Raw genomic sequence first — 15,189 nt, 5'->3', positions numbered from 1 at the left:
CCGGGAGAAACAAGGTCTCTGGCAGAACCACAGGAGCTAAATGCAAGGACGTGCTTCAAGTTCATTAACTGCAGTGGAGAAGACCACAAGACAGACTGCCTCCTGTCTGACCAGGTCACAAGTTTAGAAGTTCATAAGACAAAGAAGCAGAATTAAGCCATTCAGCCCATTGAGTCTGCTCTGCCTTTCAATCGTGGCTGATCTGTCTCTCCCTCTCAACCCCATTCACCTGCCCTCTCCTCATAACCTTTGACACCCGCAATAATCAAAAACCACCACCCTCCACTTTAAAAATACGCACTGACTTGGGCTCCACCACCATCTGCGGCAAAGAATTCCACAGATTCACCACCCTCTGGCTAAAGAAAATCCCCTTTATCCTCATTCTACAGGTACATCCTTTTATTCTGAGGCTGTGCCCTCTAGTCCTAGATTCTTCGGAGTGGCACGGTGGTGCAGCGGTAGAATTGCTGCTGCCTCACAGCGCCAGAGACCCAGGTTTGATCCTGACGACGGGTGCTGTCTGTACGGAGTTTGTACGTTCTTCCAGTGATCGCGTGCGTTTTTCTCCGGGTGCTCCGGTTTCCTCCCACATCCCAAAGACGTGCAGGTTTGTAGGTTAATTGCCTTCTGCAAATTGTCCCTCGTGCGTAGGATAGAATGAGTATGCGGGGATCGTTGGTCGGCGCAGACCCGATGGGCCAAAGGGCCTGTTTCTACGCTGTATTTCTAAACAAATCTCTCCCACCACTGGAAACATCCTTTGCACATCCAGATAGTCTTCTACCTGTTTACCAGGCCATTCACAGAGGCATAGACTCCAAGTCATAGACTTCCACCTCAGCGTGGTGTGTAGTTGGTGTCACTTGCAATGCAGTGAGAACTGAACAACCATTGCACAAGCAATTAATAAAACACCAAGCAGGAAATGAGTATATTGTTATTTCCAAAATAGTTTATACAGCAACAGAATTACAAAAAAAAGTCAAAACGGTCACCTCTCTCCCACAAATGTACATCGAATAGAGCAAATCATAAAAAAAATACTCTGAACACTGATTTTTGTGTGTGTGTGTGTGTGTGTGTGTGTGTGTGTGTGTGTGTGTGTGTGTGTGTGTGTGTGTGTGTGTGTGTGCGAGAAAGTGTGTGTACGTGTGCGTGGGCAAGTGTGTGCGCGCATACGTGTGTGTGTTTGTGTGTGTGTGTGTGTGTGTGTGTGTGTGTGTGTGTGTGTGTGTGTGTGTGTGTGTGTACGGGTGTACACGTGGGAGAGAAAGTCAGAAGATTAATCAAGGTCTAACCAGAGTTTACTGAGGAATATATCACGACGAAACAACTTCTACGAGACTTGAAGGTGGGAGAGGCATCAGCGTTTGTTGGTCCCAGGAAAGACCGGGTGAAAAATACATTGTTTTAATTTTAAAAAAGTTAAACTATGATCTTGCAGGTTTTTAATTACAATTGCCTGAGAGAGATTTTAAAAAAATGCTGGATCTTACGGGATTTTTCCTCTGGTGGAAAAAAGGGATAATCAATAGATCGGGAGACAGATTGAGAACCTATCAGGAGGTATCTGGAAACTTGGAGCCAGATTAGGGGTTAAAAGAAGCTGGCTGAAGCACAATGTAACTACATTGCACCATGAATTAAGAGTCTGCAAGCTTGCTCTCCCATGTAATAAGCTCATGGTTGTTCAGACCTTCTCAGGGAAGGTCTCACCAGCCCCACCATTCTCCACGAGCAGACAGCAAGGTGGGCAGGAAGGAACTGCAGACGCTGGTTTACACCAAAGACAGACACAAACATCTAAAGTGACTCAGCAGGTCAGGACAGGCATCATGTGTGGAGAAAAAGAATGGGTGGCGTTTTGGGTCGAGACCCTCCTTCAGACTGAGAGTCCCTCTCCCCTGACTCTCAGCCTAAAGAAGGGTCTCGATCCGAAACGCCACCCATTCCTTCTCTCCAGAGATGCTGCCTGCCCCGCATGCGAGTTGCTCCATACCATTTTGCCTCTGCCTTCAGTAAAATGGGTAGACTTGTCTGCCAGCCCATTGTGGAGATGGCAGTGTGTAAACCTGTAGGGCAAAAGGCAAGAAGTACAAAGGTGAATGATAAAACTAGGCAGCGGGGGATAAATCTAGTTCGAGCACAGAGGAGATACAAAGAGAGAAAGGTCAGACATTAGATGGGAGGCAACTCCTGTGGACCTGGGCAGCTTTCCTTCTGACTAGAGTTTAATCGGGATTGTTCAACCCAAAACCATTGGACCTCTCTTGAGCGGAGTGCATACACTTTGCAGATGGTGGTCTTTTCTTCGAGGCATATCTGACCTTTCTCTCGCTCTCCACGCCCATCCCCGAGACCACAAGACCCCTGACCCCTGACCTGGACTTTGTGGCCATTTAAAAAATAAATTGTCCCGAAGTTGTGTTGGGTACAAGACGACAGGAGGATGATAGGAAGACCACCTTATCATTGAGGATGACCTCCTTCCCACCCATTGACCAGCTCTGTAGGAAGGCTCTACCTTCTCCAAACTGATTTAAACTCCAAAATTAAACTATAAACTGGGAGGATTTTAATTGCAATTGGCCTGAGAGAGGTTGAAAAGATAATACTGGATCTTGTGTGATTTTGCTTCTGGTGGAAAAGGGATAATCGTTAGATCAGGATATAGCTTGAGAACCTATCTAAAAGGCGTCTGGATTCTTGGAGTCAGATTAAGCCTCATTTGGTCCATACCCCTCTAAACCTGTCCTATCCATGTCTTTTTGTAGGCTGGGGATGGGCAAGAGGAGAGAAAAAGGGCATGGAAGTGGCGCAGCCGTAGAGTTGCTGCCTCACAGCGCCAGAGACCCAGGTTCGATCCCGACCATGGGCGCCGTCTGTACGGAGTTTGTACGTTCTCCCCGTGACCCGCGTGGGTTTCCTCCCGCGCTCCAAAGACGTACAGGTTTGCAGGCGAATCGGCTTGGGTATAATTGTAAAGTGTGCGTGTAGAGGTTAGTGCTGGTGTGCGGGGATCGCTGGTCGGCGTGGACTCAGTGTTTCCGCGCTGCTCCTCCAGACTAAACTAAAAAATAGAATTTACAAAAATAACATACTCTTTTTTTTTTTTTCAAAATGGAAATCCAGTTTAACATTGCTCCAAAAATGAACGTTGGGCTCCAAGAATCGTCCCTCGTGGCCCACCTGCGCCTCTCTCAGTGGTCTCTCTCTCTCTGGTTTACTCTCGCTTGCGGAGAATGGCGTACATCACTCCGCTGATGAGGGTCAAGGGGAAACAGAGCCAGGCGAGGATGTAGGAGGAGCCATACCACCCAGAGTGCTCCTTGCTGTGGAAGTAAATGGTGTAGACGGCCGCCGCGATCACCACACACAAACCTGCAAGAGGACACGGGCATCCTTAGTTACTGCACGAGAACGCCAGGTGCACAGCGCGGAAACCGGCCCCGTGAATCCGCGCTGGCCGCAATTGCCGCGCGCAGACTCGGAAGAAGGCACGGGCATCTTTAATTATCCCGCGCAAACTTACAGGAGAGCAGCTGGAAGATCCCCGTGAAGATGAACCGGTTTCCTTTCTTCAGGGTGAAGAGCTGGCAGGTGAAGACAACAAAGCCACAGCAGCTGAAGATCACAGCGAGAACCATGCTCGCCTGCACGGCCTGCAGGCAGTCTGAAACAGCAACACAATCAATGGGTGAACCTCACCAGCCACAGAGCCACAGATCAATGGGTAAACACAATCAATCAATGGGTGAACCGTTCAGTCCACAGAGCCACAGATCAATGGGTAAACACAATCAATCAATGGGTGAATCGCACCAGCCACAGAGCCACAGATCAATGCGTAAACACAATCAATCAACAGGCGAACCTAACCAGCCCTCAGAGCCACAGAGAGCCACAGAGCCTAATGTAGACAAATGTAGGTCCCTTACAGTCAGAGACAGGCAAATTTATAATGGAAAAACAAGGAAATGGCAGAACAGTTAAACAAGTACTTTGGTTCTGTCTTCACCAAGGAAGGCACAAACAATCTCCCAGAAATACTAAGGGACCGAGGATCTAGTGGGAGGGAGGAACTGAAGGGAATCCACATTAGTCAGGAAATGGTGTTAGGTAAACTGTTGGGACTGAAGGCAGATAAATCCCCAGGGCCTGATGGTCTGCATCCCAGAGTACTCAAGGAGGTGGACCTAGAAATCGTGGATGCATTGGTGTAAGAAAATAACTGCAGATGCTGGTACAAATCAAAGGTATTTATTCACAAAATGCTGGAGGAACTCAGCAGGTCAGGCAGCATCTCAGGAGAGAAGGAATGTGTGACGTTTCGGGTCGAGACCCTTCTTCAGACTGATGCATTGGTGATCATTTTCCAGCGTTCTTTCAACTCTGGATCAGTTCCTATGGACTGGAGGGTAGCCAATGTAACCCCACTTTTTAAGAAAGGAGGGAGAGAGAAAACGGGGAATTATAGACCAGTTAGCCTGACGTCGGTAGCGGGGAAGATGCTGGAGTTGAATGTTAAAGATGTTATAGCAGCGTATTTGGAATACAGTGACAGGATCAGTCAAAGTCAGCATGGATTTATGAAGGGAAATCATGCTTGACTAATCTTCTGGAATGGATAAGGGAGAGCCAGTGGATGTGGTGTATCTGGACTTTCAAAAAACCTTTGACAAGGTCCCACACAAGAGATTAGTGTGCAAAATTAGAGCACATGGTATTGGGGGTAGGGTATTGACATGGATAGAGAACTGGTTGGCAGACAGGAAGCAAAGAGTAGGAATTAATAGGTCCTTTTCAGAATGGCAGGCAGTGACTAGTGGGGTGCTGCAAGGCTCAGTGCTGGGACCCCAGTTGTTTACAATATATATTACCAATTTAGACAAGGGAATTAAATGTGACATCTCGAAGTTTGCGGATGACACAAAGCTGGGTGGCAGTGTGAACTGCGATTAGGATGCTATGCTGTAGGGTGACTTGGATAGGTTGGGTGAGTGGGCAGAAGCATGGCAGATGCAGTATAATGTGGACAAATGCGAGGTTAAGCACTTTGGTGGTAAGAACAGGAAGGCAGATTATTATCTGAATGGTGTCAGATTAGGAGAAGGGGAGGTGCAACGAGGCCTGGGTGTGCTTGTACATCAGTCACAGAAAGTAAGGGTGCAGGTACAGCAGGCAGCGAAGAAAGCTAATGGCATGTTGGCCTTCATTGCGAGAGGATTTGAGTTTAGGAGCAAGGAGGTCCTACTGCAGTTGTACAGGGCCCTGGTGAGACCACACTTGGAGTATTGTGTGCAATTTTGGTCTCCTAATTTGAGGAAGGACATTCTTGCAGGTCCCCGTGACCTGCGTGGGTTTCCTCCGGGTGCTCCGGTTTCTTCCTACGTTCCAAAGACGTACAGGTTTGTAGGTTAATCGGCCTCTGTAAATCGCCCCTAGTGTGTAGGATGAGAAACTGGGATAACATAGAACTAGTGTACGGGTAATCGATGGTCAGCACAGACATGATGGGCCGAAGGACCCGTCTCCATGTTGCATCCATAAACTGAGTGTAATGAGGTAGGAAGGAACTGCAGATGCTGGTTTAAACCGGAGAGAGACACAAAACGCTGGAGTAACTCAAATGTAATGAGCGGCAGACACAGAGGAGGTTCCCATCCAGAATGGAATAGCTGGGAAGTGTGTGAGTGTTGTAGCTTTACCCCAGCAAATCCCAAAACAAGCTTGTGTGCAGAGACAAGACAACAGCTTCTTGTTTAGTTTAGTTTAGCCTGTAACCACTAACGCATGTATAGTGATTCTATCGAAAGGTAGAAGATTATTAAGGGGTTGGACACGTTAGAGGCAGGAAACATGTTCCCAATGTTGGGGGAGTCCAGAACAAGGGGCCACAGTTTAAGAATAAGGGGTAGGCCATTTAGAACTGAGATGAGGAAAAACTTTTTCAGTCAGAGAGTTGTGAATCTGTGGAATTCTCTGCCTCAGACGGCAGTGGAGGCCAATTCTCTGAATGCATTCAAGAGAGAGCTGGATAGAGCTCTTAAGGATAGCGGAGTCAGGAGGTATGGGGAGAAGGCAGGAACGGGGTACTGATTGAGATTGATCAGCCATGATCACATTGAATGGCGGTGCTGGCTCGAAGGGCCGAATGGCCTCCTCCTGCACCTATTGTCTATTGTCTAGAGATCTCAGCCAAGTGGAGGATGGAGACCTGATGCCTGATTTCGCCAGCAGGTGGTGCCAGTGAGCCAGCGTGAAAAAGACCAAAAGGTCACGTCTAGAGACAGACACACGGACACGGACACGGACAGATATAGACACACACGCGCACGCAGACACAGACACAGACACGCACACACACGCACGCACACACACGCACACACAGATATAGACACATGGACACACACATACACACAGATACACAGACGCACGCAGATATAGACACATGGACACACACACAGATACACACACACACGCACACACATGCAGATATAGACACACGGACACACACACACACACAGATACACACACACACACAGATACACACACACACACAGATACACACACGCACACACATGCAGATATAGACACACGGACACACACACACACACACACACACACACACACACAGATGCACACACATGCAGATATAGACACACGGACACACACACACACACAGATACACACACACACACAGATACACACACACACACACACACACACAGATAGCCACATAGACACAAACACGCACGCACACATACACACATATATAGGCACACAGACAGACACACACACACACATACACACATACATATAGACACACACACACACATATATAGACACACAGACACACACAAACAGATACACACACATAGACATACACGCATGCACATACACACACACACACACAGATACACACACACAGATACACACACACACACCCAGCCACACAGACACACGCACGCACACACACACGAACACACAGATACACACACACAGACACAGAAAAAACAATCCCAGCTGGAAAAGGGCGATGTGGAAAGATTTCAGCACAAGGGAAGGAAAGATGAACAAGGCCAGTGAACTGTTAATAAGAGAGTGAGTACTAGCTTGAGGAGCGGTGCTTGATTCAGCAAGGGAAAAGTGCCAATACACTGTGTGGAGTTTGCACGTATCCCCTGTGACCAGGTGGGTTTTCTCCAGGTGTTCCGGTTCCAATGATTAGTTTAAAGATACAGCGCGGAAACAGGCCCTTCCGTCCGCCAAGTCCCCGCGGACTTATATTAGTTCAATCCGACACTATAGGGACAATTCACAGAAGCCAATTAACCTACAAACCTCGACGTCTTTGGAGTGTGGGAGGAAGCCGGAGCACCCGGGGAAAACCCACGCAGGTCACGGGCAGAACCTATAAACTCCGTACAGACAGCACCCGCAGTCAGGATCAAACCCGGGACTCCGGCGCCGTGAGGCAGCAGCTCTAGCGCTGCGCCACCGTGCCGCACACATTCCAAAGACGTGCAGGTTTGTAGGTTAATTGGCTTCTGCAAATCGGCCTGAGTGGAGTAGGACCCAAAACTGGGATAACACGGAACTAATGTACGGGGTGATAGAATGTCGGCATGGACTCTGTGGGCCGAAGGGCCTGTTTCCACGCTGTATCTCTAAACTCAAACTTGTTCCACGAGCAGGAGCCGACCCGAATGTAAATCAAACAGCTAGGATGTTGTCATTGGCCTTACCATCCAAATCTTTGTCGGCGACAGCAACACAGGTGCTGTTCGCATGGAAACACTGCTTCCAGATGTCCATGTTGTAGTCTGCTGTGCTCCACCAGGCCTGTTGGCAGAACAAATGGTCAGCATCCAGGGTGAGATTAGTCAACACACAGGGTGAGTCATCCTACCACAAACAGAGAGCAGTGCTCACTTAGTCTTCGTCCTTCTGCAGAGAATTGTGGAGGCAGCCCAGACCATCGCACGCACAAACCAACCTCCCTTCCACTGACTCCATCTACACCTCACGCTGCCTCGGCAAAGCCAGCAGCATCATCAAGGACCAGTCGCACCCCAGACACCCCCTCTTCTCCCCTCTCCCATCGGGCAAAAGGTGCAGAAGTGTGAAAACGCACACCTCCAGATTCAGGGACAGTTTCTTCCCAGCTGTTATCAGGCAACTGAACCATCCTACCACAACCAGAGAGCAGTGCTGAACTACTATCTACCTCTTTGGTGACCCTCGGTCTATCCTTGATCGGACTTTGCTGGCTTTACCTTGCACCAAACGTTATTCCCTTATTATGTATCTGTACACTGTAAATGGCTCGACTGTAATCATGTATTGTCTTACCACTGACGGTTTAGCACGCAACAAAAGCTTTTCACTGTCCTAGAGAGCAGTCCCGGGTTAATATCTACCTCTCTGGAGACCCTCGGACTATATTTGATTGGACTTTGCCTTGCACTAACTATGATTCACGTTATTCCCTTCACCCCGTGCATGTGTACACCGTGGGCGGCTGGATTGCAATCATATATTGTCTTTGCACGCAACAAAAGCTTTTCACTGTACCTCGGTACACGTGCAAATAAACTAAGCTAAACACTAGCCCCATCCTACGCACTCGGGACTATTTACAGAAGCCAATTAACCAACAAACCTGCACGCCTTTGGAGCGTGGGAAGAGGCCCGAGCACCCGGAGAGAACCCAGGTTTTCACTGTCCAGTGCATTCAGAAAGTATTCAGACCCCTTCACTTTTTCCACATTTTGTTACGTTACAGCCTTATTTTAAAATGGACTAAATTCTTTTTTTTTTAAATCATCAAACCACACACAATACGCCATAATAAAAAAAGCCAAAACAGGTGTTTAGAAATTTTTGCAAAGTAATGAAAAAGAAATAACTGAAATATCACATTTACATAAGTGTTCAGACCCTTTACTCAGTACTATGTTGAGGCACCTTTGGCAGTGATTACAGCCTCAAGTCTTCTTGGGTATGACGCTACAAGCTTGGCACACCTGTATTTGCGTCATTTCTCCCATTGTTCTCTGCAGATCCTCTCAAGATCTGTCAGGTTGGATGGGGAGCGTCGATGCACAGCTATTTTCAGATCCCTCCAGAGATGTTCGATCGGGTTCAAGTCCGGGCTCAGGCTGGGCCACTCAAGGACATTCACAGACCCGTCACAAAGCCACCCCTGCGTTGTCTCGGCTGTGAGCTTAGAGTCATTGTCCTGTTGGAAGGTGAACCTCCGTCCCAGTCTGAGGTCCATAATGTTCTGGAGCAGGTTTTCATCAAGGATCTCTCTGTACTTTGCTCCGTTCATCTCTCCCTTGATCCTGACTAGTCTCCCAGTTCCTGCCGCTGAATAACATCCCCACAGCATGATGCTGCCACCACCATGCTTCACCGTAGGTATAGTATTGGCCAGGTGATGAGCGGTGCCGCTTGGCATTCAGGCCAAAGAGTTCAATCTTGGTTTCATCAGACCAGAGAATCTTGTTTCTCATGATCTGAGAGTCCTTTAGGTGCCTTTTGGCAAACTCCAAGTGGACTGTCATGTGCCTTTGACTGAGGAGTGGCTTCTGTCTGGCCACTCTACCATAAAGGCCTGATTGGTGGAGTGCTGCAGATATAGTTGTCCTTCTGGAAGGTTCTCCCATCTTCACAGAGGAACTCTGGAGCTCTGTCAGAGTGACCATCAGGTTCTTGGTCACCTCCCTGACCAAGGCCCTTCTCCCCCGATTGCTCAGTTTGGCCGGGCGGCCAGCTCTATGAAGAGTCCTGGTGGTTCCAGAGTTTTTCCATTTAAGAATGACGGAGGCCACTGTGCTCTTCGGGACCTGCAATGCTGCAGAAATTGTTCTATACCCTTCCCCAAATCTGTGTCTCGACACAATCCTGTCTCGGAGGTCTACGAACAATTCCTTCGTCTTCATGGCTTGGTTTTCGCTCTGACATGCACTGTCAACTGTGGGACCTTATATAGACAGGTGCCTTTCCAAATCATGTCCAATCAATTTAATTTACCTCTGGTGGACTCCAAACAAGTTGTAGAAACATCTCAAGGATAATCAATGGAAACAGGATGAACATAAGCTCAATTTTGAGTGTCATAGCAAAGGGTCTGAATACTTATGTAAATGTGATATTTCAGTTATTTCTTTTTAATTACTTTGCAAAAATTTCTAAACACCTGTTTTTGCTTTTTTATTATGGGGTATTGTGCGTAGATTGATGATTTAAAAAACATGAATTTAATCCATTTTAAAATAAGGCTGTTACGTAACAAAATGTGGAAAAAAGTGAAGTGAAGTCTGAATACTTTCTGAATGCACTGTACCTCCGTACACGTGACAATTAGCTCAGCTTTGAAGTGGGAGATGGAGATGGGAGATGATGACCACTTCATCAGTGTTGGAGTCTATTGGGAGTGACGAGAAGCAAGAGCAGGAGTCTAGCTCCACACTTACATTGTTAGCTGTGGATATGATGAGGAAGATGATGGTACTGAGATGCAGGAGAAAAATGGCCACCAGTAACACGAGCATGTTGGATCCACAGGGTTGTCTTTAGGCAATTCCTACGCAAGAGTAATCCTGCGGAGAATAGAAAAAATAGTCAAATACACACCATGCAAAGCTGGAATAACATAAAAACATCCGATTTACATTGTGTAGGAAAATAACTGCAGATGCCAGGTACAAATCGAAGGTATCACAAAATGCTGGAGTAATTCAGCGGGTCAGGCAGCATCTCAGGCTTTTTCCCCCTGATATCCCCGGTACACCACAAGACGCGAGGCGTGCAAGTTAATTGGCTTGGTATAAAAATGTAAAACTGTCCCTGGCGCGTGTGGATAGCGTTAGTGTGCGGGGATCGCTGGTCGGCGCGAACTCGGTGGACCGATGGGCTTGTTTTCACGCTGTATCTCTAAACTAAAGGTGACTTTTCGGGTTGTAGACTCGAGTCAGTCCTTTTTTTTTGTTATCCAGCATTTGCAGTTCCGCGTGTCAATGGCTGGATCAAGGCCGAGATGGGAACGTGCAGTCCAGTGTGTAATGGGATGGGGCAGGTCCCACGAGGGGGGGAAAAGCACGTCAGCCAGGTCAGCTAACTGGAACAAAATGACAGAGGGTGGTGGAGCCTGCTTCGAGACCTCCCTCCCTCCCTCCCTCCCTCCCTCCCCCATCTCCACCAGCGGAGCAATAACTGCTGTAACTTGAACACCCGGCCTCTGTCTTACAGCTGCCAGGGCCTCCCATTTATTTTTTCATACCGACACGTTTATTCAAGACAACATTTTCTTTCCTGGAACCATCTTAATTTAGTGACAATATAAACAAGAAACAAACTGGTCAATGTGCCCACTTTTTGCGTAACACTTCCATTATCAGCGTGCAATTTAGAGATACTTTCATTATTAAAGCATCACAATTTTTATTTTGTTTTACATAGGAAAATAACTGCAGAAGCCGGTACGAATCGAAGGTTGCTCCACAAAGTGCTGGAGTAACTCAGCGGGTCAGGCAGCATCTCAGGAGAGAAGGAATGGGTGATGTTTCGGGTCGAGACCATTCTTCAGACTGATGTCAGGGGAGGGGGCGGGATTGTTGGGGGAGTCCAGAACCAGGGGCCACAGTTTAAGAATAAGGGGTAGGCCATTTAGAACGGAGATGAGGAAAAACTTTTTCAGTCAGAGAGTTGTGAATCTGTGGAATTCTCTGCCTCAGAAGGCAGTGGAGGCCAGTTCTCTGAATGCATTCAAGAGAGAGCTAGATAGAGCTCTTAAGGATAGCGGAGTCAGGGGGTATGGGGAGAAGGCAGGAACAGGGTACTGATTGAGAATGATCAGCCATGATCACATTGAATGGTGGTGCTGGCTCGAAGGGCCGAATGGCCTCCTCCTGCACCTATTGTCTATTGATTTGCTTGGGCAGTTTACACCCCAGTGGTATGAACATTGATTTCTCCAACTTCAGATAGTTCCTCTGTCCCTCCCTTTCCCCTCCTCCTTCCCAGTTCTCCCACTAGTCTTCCCGCCTCCAACTACATCCTATCTTTGTCCCGCCCCTCTCCCCTGACATCAGTCTGAAGAAGGGTCTCGACCCGAAACATCACCCCATCCCTTCTCCCCTGAGATGCTGCCTGACCCGCTGAGTTACTCCAGCATTTTGTGATACCATTTTTTTTACATAATAATGAAGCCAAATCACAGACCAGTTCAATACCAGTTCAATACCAGGGACCACCTCTGTACAAAATCTATTGTAAAATAACTTAAAGCTGCCAAACACCCTGACCGCCATAAAACAATCTGTCAAATCTGTCAAAAGAATTCTTAGCACTTGAAAAAAAACATTCACATTTTCAAGAAACTTGATATACCCCTGGTGTTCCAAGGCCGTGCTCAAATCAACAAGTTCGTCTGCAAAAATATTATCAGTCCCTTTTCTTTTTATTATCAAAAAATACTTTATTCAAGAAATAAATATATTCCTTCCAAAACTCGACCCGACATTCTCGGAGGCTATACATGCATTCAATGCACCAATTACATAAAATTATCCCCCCACTCATCTGGCCCACTGGAGTGGAAAGCCTTCCCTTATTTGGAGAGGTGTCTCCACCACACCCTGCCCCCCCCCCCCCCCCCCCCCCCCCGTGTGCAGCAGCGGAAGGACCCTAGACTGTGGTCCTCCCCCACAGAGCCTCGGCGTTGGCTGCACCGAGCTTCAGTGCGTCTCCTGCAGTCTGCAGCGGGCCTCAGCTGACAGACACAAGCCTGCACGCACACACAGTCACACAGGGCAGTCTTATCCAGGCCCTCTTTCATGTGCATCGGGCCTCTCAGCAACTCAGTGACGGGTAAACAAATTCCTGCCTCAGCCAAAGGCGACCAGATGCAAATCCTCTGGTGTTGAAATCACACGAGAAACACCCCTTTGCTGCCAGCAACACCAACAATGTTCAGTTAGAAACACAGCAAACATATGGAAAAATATGTGCGGAGGAGGAGGCCATTCGGCCCTTCGAGCCATCGCCGCCTTTCAGTACTATCACGGCTGATCATCTAAAATCAGTAACCAGTTCCTGCTTTCTACCCCCCATAATCCCTTGATTCTTTTAGCCCCAAGAGCTAAATGTAACTCTCTCTTGAGCTGACCAGACTTGTGCAGAGTCCAGACTTGAAACAGGCCCTTCGGCCCACCCGAGTCCGTGCACCCATGCACCATGTACCTGTACACTGTGGACGGCTCGAATGTAATCGTGTATCGTCCTTTCGCTGACTGGTTAGCACGCAACAAAAGCTTTTCACTGTACCTCGGGACGCCTGGCACTAAACTAAGCTAAGCACTAGTTCCTTCCCACACACTCGGGGCTATTTACAGACGCCAGTTGACCGACAAACCCGCACGTCTTTGCAGCGTGGGAAGAGACCGGAGCAAACCCATGATGTCACGGGGAAATCGTGCAAACTCCGCACAGACGGCGCCCGTAGTCGGGATCGAACCCGGGTCTCTGGCGCCGTGAGGCAGAGACGCTACCCCTGCGCCACCATGCCGCACCTTAATTCAACACGATACGATAGAACTTTATTTATCCCAGGAGGGAAATTGGACTGCCAACAGTCATAAAACACAACATGAAACTAAAGTGATGAGTGGATCGGATTGGGGACGTGCACAGGATATGGAGGGAGGGGGGTCAGTCTACCCCACGACAGAAGGGGGAGGAGTTGTACAGTTTGATAGCCACAGGGAAGAAGGATCTCCTGTGACGTTCTGTGCTGCATCTCGGTGGGACCAGTCTGTTGCTGAAGGTGCTCCTCAGGTTGGCCAGTGTTTCATGGAGGGGGTGAGCTGTACGAGTTGCTCTTTCACAGTCTCGGGCTGTTCCAGAAGTCACATACACACCCATCGACAAACCCTCGAGGTGTAGCTTCTGCATTTCCCTACTGTCTGTACAATTTGCATCCATGCAATGCAATCTAATACCTGAATTTGCATTTGGACATTGGCTGGAAAGTATATATTGGACAGAATATTCAGAGAACACAATAGAATCTTTCATGGCTACACCACAGCAGGTGTCAAGATTGTTTAATGTTACAACTGATATTCTTAGCACCTCCTCCAACCTCATCTATTGTATCCGCTGTTCCAGATGTCAACTTCTCTACATTGGCGAGACCAAACGCAGGCTCGGCGATCGTTTCGCTCAACGCCTCCGCTCAGTCCGCCTTAACCAACCTGATCTCCCAGTGGCTCAGCACTTCAACTCCCCCTCCCACTCCCAGTCTGACCTTTCTGTCCTGGGCCTCCTCCAGTGTCATAGTGAGGCCCAGCGCAAATTGGAGGAACAGCACCTCATATTTCGCCTGGGCAGCTTACACCCCAGCGGTATGAACATTGACTTCTCTAACTTCAGATAGTTCCTCTGTCCTTCTCTTTCCCCTCCCCCTTCCCAGTTCTCCCACTAGTCTTCCTGTCTCCTACTACAATACTATCTTTGTCCCGCCCCCTCCCCTGACATCAGTCTGAAGAAGGGCCTCGACCCGAAACATCACCCATTCCTTCTCTCCAGAGATGCTGCCTGACCCGCTGAGTTACTCCAGCATTTTGTGATACCTTTGATTGGAATTTTACATTCATTTCATGGGATTAAAGAATGGATCGAAGGCTGGGGTTCTAAATTAAACAAGTGGACCCGTTGGGCCCAAACCTCTCCTACATGGGTCCAGCACCCTCTCCTCTCTCCCCTCCTCTCCCCCCCTCCCCCTCTCCCCCCCTCCCCCCCTCTCCTCTCCCCACCCTCCTCCTCTCCCCCCCCCTCCCCCTCTCCCCCCCATCCCCCTCTCCATCCCTCCCCTCCTTACCCCCTCCCCCCATCCTCCCTCCTTCCCCCTCCCTCCCTCCCCCCTCCCTCCCTAGGAGATAGATTTAAACTTTAAAATGTGAATATCTTTAAAAATATAACACCGATTTCAATGAAACTTCTTCCATTAGCACCAAATGGACGACGGTGAGCAAGGTGGGCCTAAAACTGTCGCGCTATCGTGTACCGTTTTGGCTGTAGTTCAGGAACAAACAAACAAACAAACAAGAGTTTTAGTACATAGACAAAATAAGAGGCATTTGTTTGGGCAAGAAAGACAGGCTGGGTTTAGATGAG

At 48.3% G+C, this 15,189-nt stretch overlaps 1 protein-coding gene across 1 annotated transcript in view; it reads right to left on the bottom strand.

Moving 5' to 3' along the window:
* Positions 1 to 933: 933 nt before the first annotated feature.
* LOC144611489 (epithelial membrane protein 2-like) overlaps positions 934 to 15,189 on the bottom strand; it is a 23,775-nt gene continuing 9,519 nt past the window's right edge. The window contains exons 2-5 of the mRNA XM_078430621.1: positions 10,488 to 10,613; positions 7,752 to 7,848; positions 3,536 to 3,676; positions 934 to 3,384 (exon numbers count right to left, since the gene is read on the bottom strand). Of these exons, the coding sequence (XP_078286747.1) occupies positions 3,227 to 3,384; positions 3,536 to 3,676; positions 7,752 to 7,848; positions 10,488 to 10,565 (474 nt within the window). The 5' untranslated portion in view covers positions 10,566 to 10,613 and the 3' untranslated portion in view covers positions 934 to 3,226. The remainder of the gene's footprint in view (positions 3,385 to 3,535; positions 3,677 to 7,751; positions 7,849 to 10,487; positions 10,614 to 15,189) is intronic.

Source organism: Rhinoraja longicauda, chromosome 40 (assembly GCF_053455715.1).
Source record: "Rhinoraja longicauda isolate Sanriku21f chromosome 40, sRhiLon1.1, whole genome shotgun sequence".
NCBI classification, from domain to species: domain Eukaryota; kingdom Metazoa; phylum Chordata; class Chondrichthyes; order Rajiformes; family Arhynchobatidae; genus Rhinoraja; species Rhinoraja longicauda.
Note: the sequence above shows the minus strand (reverse complement) of the source record. Positions and strands in the feature narration are given on the sequence as shown.